At 38.0% G+C, this 5,283-nt stretch overlaps 1 protein-coding gene across 1 annotated transcript in view; it reads right to left on the reverse strand.

The window, feature by feature from the left end:
* tomm7 (translocase of outer mitochondrial membrane 7 homolog (yeast)) overlaps positions 1-4,339 on the reverse strand; it is a 7,930-nt gene extending 3,591 nt beyond the window's left edge. The window contains exon 1 of the mRNA XM_082186992.1: positions 4,141-4,339. Coding sequence (XP_082043118.1) covers positions 4,141-4,243 — 103 coding nt within the window. The 5' untranslated portion in view covers positions 4,244-4,339. The remainder of the gene's footprint in view (positions 1-4,140) is intronic.
* Between the last annotated feature and the right edge of the window lie 944 nt (positions 4,340-5,283).

Genomic DNA, 5,283 nt, shown 5'->3' on the forward strand with positions numbered 1-5,283 from the left:
ACACACAGGGGTTGGAAAAAAAACTGAAACTCTAGCCAATATAGTGTTGGAGGTTTCATGCACCAATCTTCATTCCATCAATAAGAGCTGAATTAGCGGAGCGACAGCACAGCCGTACAGAGGATATTGCAATCCACACAACATAATGGGAGACATATCAGTTTAGAAGAGGGCGAATTGTTGGTGTGTGTCTCGCTGGCTCATGTGTGACCAGGACAGCAGGTCTTTGTGGTGTATCGAGAGCTATAGTGTCCAGGGTAAGGTTGAGGAAGGACGAATCACATCCAACAGGAGTAAATGTCGACGCACTAGGGATCCGTCTGAAAGGGATGTACGGGTACTAAACCGGATTGTGTCCCAAAAAACCCCATAAAACCCCAGCAGCCCAACTCACCGCAGAATTAAACGAACACCTCGACTCTCCTGTTCGTCTGGTTGAGAGAGTCAATATTGACGGCCGGCCTGCTATAGCCAAACCTGTGGTCACTCGTGCCAATGCCAAACGCCCGTTCCATTGGTGCCAACAGTGCAAATCTGGGGCTGTGGACAATGTGAACATGTATTGTTCTCTGATGAGTCCACCTTCACTGTCCTTCACATCTGTGTGAGTTAGAGACGCCCCAAAGAGGCTCAACACCCTGCCTGGTGCTGTCCAGAGTGAAGCACACGGTGGATCAGTGATGGTTTAGGCTGTAATATCATGACGTTCCCGACTGTGCTGCCAAGCTCAGTGCCATGGACTACCGAACCATTCTGGAGGACCATGAGCACCTGATGGGTCAAACACTGGTCCGTGTATCAGGATGATAATGCACCAATACACACAGCAAGACTGGTGACAATGGTTTGATGAACATGAAAGTGAAGTTGAACATCTCCCGTGTCCCGCACACTCTCCAGATCTCAGTATTACTGAGCCACTCTGGGGTGTTTTGGAGGAGCGATCAGAAAACGGGTTCCCCCTGACCTGGACACTGTCCTGCAAGAGGAACGGCTCAAAATCCCTCTGGACGCTGTGAAGGACTTGTGTCTGTCACTCCAGAGACCAACTGAGGCCGTACTGGCCGCAAAAGGAAACCCTACCCCGTACTAATACATTACTGAGGTCTAAAACCAGGTTACACTTTATTTTAAGGTGTCATTGTTACAGTGTAATTATATACACTCACGTTCAAAAGTTTGGGGTCAGTAAGATTTTTTTATGTTTTTAAAAGAAGTATCTTCTGCTCACCAAGGCTGCATTTATTTGATAAAAAACAATAAAAAAAACCCCAGTAATATTGTGAAATATTATGACAATTTAAAATGACAGTTTTCTATTTTAATATATTGTAAAATGTAATTTATTCCTGTGATCAAAGCTGAATTTTCAGCATCATTACTCCAGTCGTCAGTGTCACATGATCCTTCAGAAATCATTCTAATATGCTGATTTGATGCTCAAGAAACATTCATTATTATTATCAATGTTGAAAACTGTTGTGTACGAATTTTTTTCAAAATTCTTTGATGAATAGAAAGTTCAAAAGAACAGCATTTATCTGAAATAGAATATTTTCTAACATTATAAATGTCTTTACTGTAAATTTTGATCAGTTTAACTCATCCTTGATGAATAAAAGTATTGATTTATTTTATTTATTTCCCCCCAAAATAAAATAAAAAATCTTACTGACCCCAAACTTGTGAATGGTAGTGTTTAATGTTACAAAAGCTTTCAGATTAATGCTGTTCTTTTGAACTTTCTATTCATCATAGCATCATGAAATAAAAATGTAAATAACTGTTTTCAACATTGATAATAATCATAAATGTTTCTTGAGCATCAAATCATCATATTAGAATGATTTCTGCAGGATCATGTGACACTGAAGACTGGAGTAATGATGCTGAAAATTCAGCTTTGATCACAGGAATACATTACACTTTACTGTATATTCACATAGAAAACTGCTGTTTTAAATTATAATAATATTTCACAATATTACTGTTTTTGTTTGTATTTTTAATCAAATAAATGCAGCCTTGATGAGCAGAAGAGACTTCTTTTAAAAACATTAAAAAACCTTACTGACCCCAAACTTTTGAACTGTAGTGTATATAAGTCCTGAGTAATATTAAGCAAGTACATGTACTGACTATAGGGTTAGGGTAGGGTTAGTTGCATGTAATTATGCATAATTTACTGTTATTACTATGGTAAGTACATGTAACATGTAAAAAGGACACTAAAATAAAGTGTTACCTTTATACATGTACTATTGTTTAGTGTTATTATATTTTTTTACAATAGCTGTGTATTCTAAATATATTTCTTCCATTATATGTAATATTATGTAGCCTATAATAATCTGTCTCATCTAGCAGGCTGATGATGTCCTCTGGAAATGCTAATGTTCAGACTCGAGGGGCTTTTCCGTGCGAGGCAGTTTAGCCGACACGCAGAAAGCTACAACTTCCTTTTGCATCTCATTTGTCTCTAAACGTCTCCCATCATGCCAAAAATACAGACGCAAATTTTTGTGGAACAAGGAGTGCAAGAATCAATCACAGAGTCCCTAAAGCCTCATTAACATTTCCTCATTTTACATTTAACCGTGATGAAGTTGTAGGATGAAGACGCCCTCTGAACCCTGCTGACCCAAACGCCCGTCACGTCTGCTGAAGAACACGATCATGACGGAGCATCACACACTGTCAATCACAGCTGCAGGAAGTGATGCGTGTTCTGGCACTCAATGACCCCGCACATGAAAAAAACACATCATTATTATCAGAAATGATGCAGTCTCTCTGTATTATAAACACACGCATCCCAGAAGCCCTTTATCCTGACGAACTGAACCGTCCTGCAGCGACTCGGACAGTGACGTGAAACCTTCCTTAATGACATCTCCAGGAAAGAGTAGGATGGTATACACCCAAAGTATGATACGATTTAAAGGGAAAGTTCACCCCTAAAGGTCACGTCTTTCCAAACCCGCCAATGCCGATCATCTCAAACCTGACAAAAATCAAGCCATTAATTGGTCTATCTGAGATATCGGGATCGCTATTAAGCATTATGTCAACATTACACATGGTAAACCAATAAATAATTCCAGATATAAGATGTTCAGTTTACAAATCTGCAAATATTAGTTATAATTAATTAACGAGGAGACTGTATCTCTTTTTAATGAACTGATATCTGACATGCAAAAATCAAAAGTGTCTAAAATGCTTTCAAAACAAAAATAGCATGAACAAATAATTTAATAGGTCAATATATAAATATAATTATCATATTTTATTACATGGCTCGGTTGAATTCCAATGTAGAATGCAGTGTGTTATTTCTTGATAACAGACCGCTGCGAACTAAAACACACCGTTGCCATGAAAAACAGCGCGTTGCTATGGACGCGGAACGGACTATTTTCTTTGGCGGAAGCAATACAATCGTTTTTAAATCAATAAACTCCTTTTTAAATCAATAATTTGTGTCAGATTATTTATTTATTTTGTAGGTAGCCATGTAATAAGCTGGATAATGTATTGCGAGGCGGTCGTTATAGCGAATAACAACCCCTTCAGGCTGATTCAAGCTCCGCTTCGCGTCGGGGTCCGTTCAGCCTGTCGGGGTTGTTATTCGCTATAACGACCGCCTCGCAATACATTATTCCTTACATAATTACAATGAAGACTTTCTTACAACTCAACACCACAAAGCTGGGGTTGTGCTCAAAGCGTTGATATGTGGCTGCTAGGTTGTATAGTTTGTAGGGCGTTGCTAGGTGGTTGCTAAGGTGCTGGGAGTGTTGCTATGGTTATCCAGCAGGTTGCTAGGGAGATACGTGTTGTCTGCTAGTCCAAGTCACCGTCAAATCTTTATCTTAATCTTTTCTAGATATGAAGAGGGTCCGTAATGTAAAATATAAACGCTTATAAAAGCATAAGAATTAGAACTTGAAGAGTTCATTACTCCTCATACTGTGTGTGTGTGTGTGTGTGTGTGTGTGTGTGTGTGTGTGTGTGTGTGTGTGTGTCAAAAACTCATCATACAACTCAAATAAACACAAATGCTGCATAAACCCTTGACATACAGTATGTAGCCTAAGTTAAACACACATGAGTTGCGCGCTCGCGCAGTTTACTGACCCAGATAAAGCACAGTGGGGATGAAGCCCCAGCGGATGACGAACTGGCCGCACTGGAACACCTGCTGCAGCCGCTGCTTGCTCTCTTTGCTCAGTTTGGTCATGATTTCACTCAGATTTGATCAAATATCGTCTCCGGATCCGATGTGGAGCAGTGAAGGGCACGGAAGACCGCAGGAACCACGTGTATGCCGTAAAGTGTGCGGCGTTGGCGTTCCTGTGGTAACTGATTTGCGACAGTCGCAAAAAAGGCGGTATAGTGACACCTAGTGGCCACACAAGGGACATCGAGACACCGGCAGGTACAAGATTATGTGCATTTTGATCAGTTTGAGAACTATTTACATGTAACATGCTAAATGTAACTCGAGGGACATAATTGTGATGCTAGACTGTTTATTTAACTTAACATCGACATGTTCTATGTTATGTAAAGGTGATTTATAAGCAGCTTACATTATTGTTTTGAGCTGTGTGAAGTAACTTTGTAAGAGACTGTATTATTTCAATATCATTGTTCACTTGTGTGTTGCAGTTTGACAAATTGGTCTTCAGTAAAGAGAGTTTGGAGATTAATTAGGCATATTTATTTATTTTAAAAGTCATCATTAAGGCTAAATTTTATAATGTATGTAAATGTATGCATTTTGATAATTTAGTTGAATTACTGACTGATGACAGATAAATAAAATAACAGAATCCCAGTCAGATTAACACCTCTTATAATTACATATTACACTATATAATTATATGATGTATATACAAGCTTTTTAAGATTAATTGACAATTTATTTGAAAGCATTTTTGAATTTATATTGAATGTTTCAGCTCTATTAGACTATATATTTATGATGAAAGATTAAGATGTTTGGGGAAAAATAGAAAGAACTAAATAACTGCATGAATTATAACAAGTATGAAATTAAATAATCAAAACATGAACTTTCCAACCCTAAAAATGTAAATTAATTATGTACACAACCCGTTGTTAACAAACAGACATTTAATTTGAATACAAAATAAATTCAACACATCACTTTTGTTCAATCATTTAATCTCAAAACTGTTCAGAAGGAATAAATCTATTGTCATTAAAAGTTGATTCAAAAAACATCATTAACTATATAAAAATCTAGAGGCATGC

The sequence above is a fragment of the Leuciscus leuciscus genome (assembly GCF_965113295.1).
Source record: "Leuciscus leuciscus genome assembly, chromosome: 12".
In the NCBI taxonomy this organism is placed as follows: Eukaryota; Metazoa; Chordata; class Actinopteri; order Cypriniformes; family Leuciscidae; genus Leuciscus; species Leuciscus leuciscus.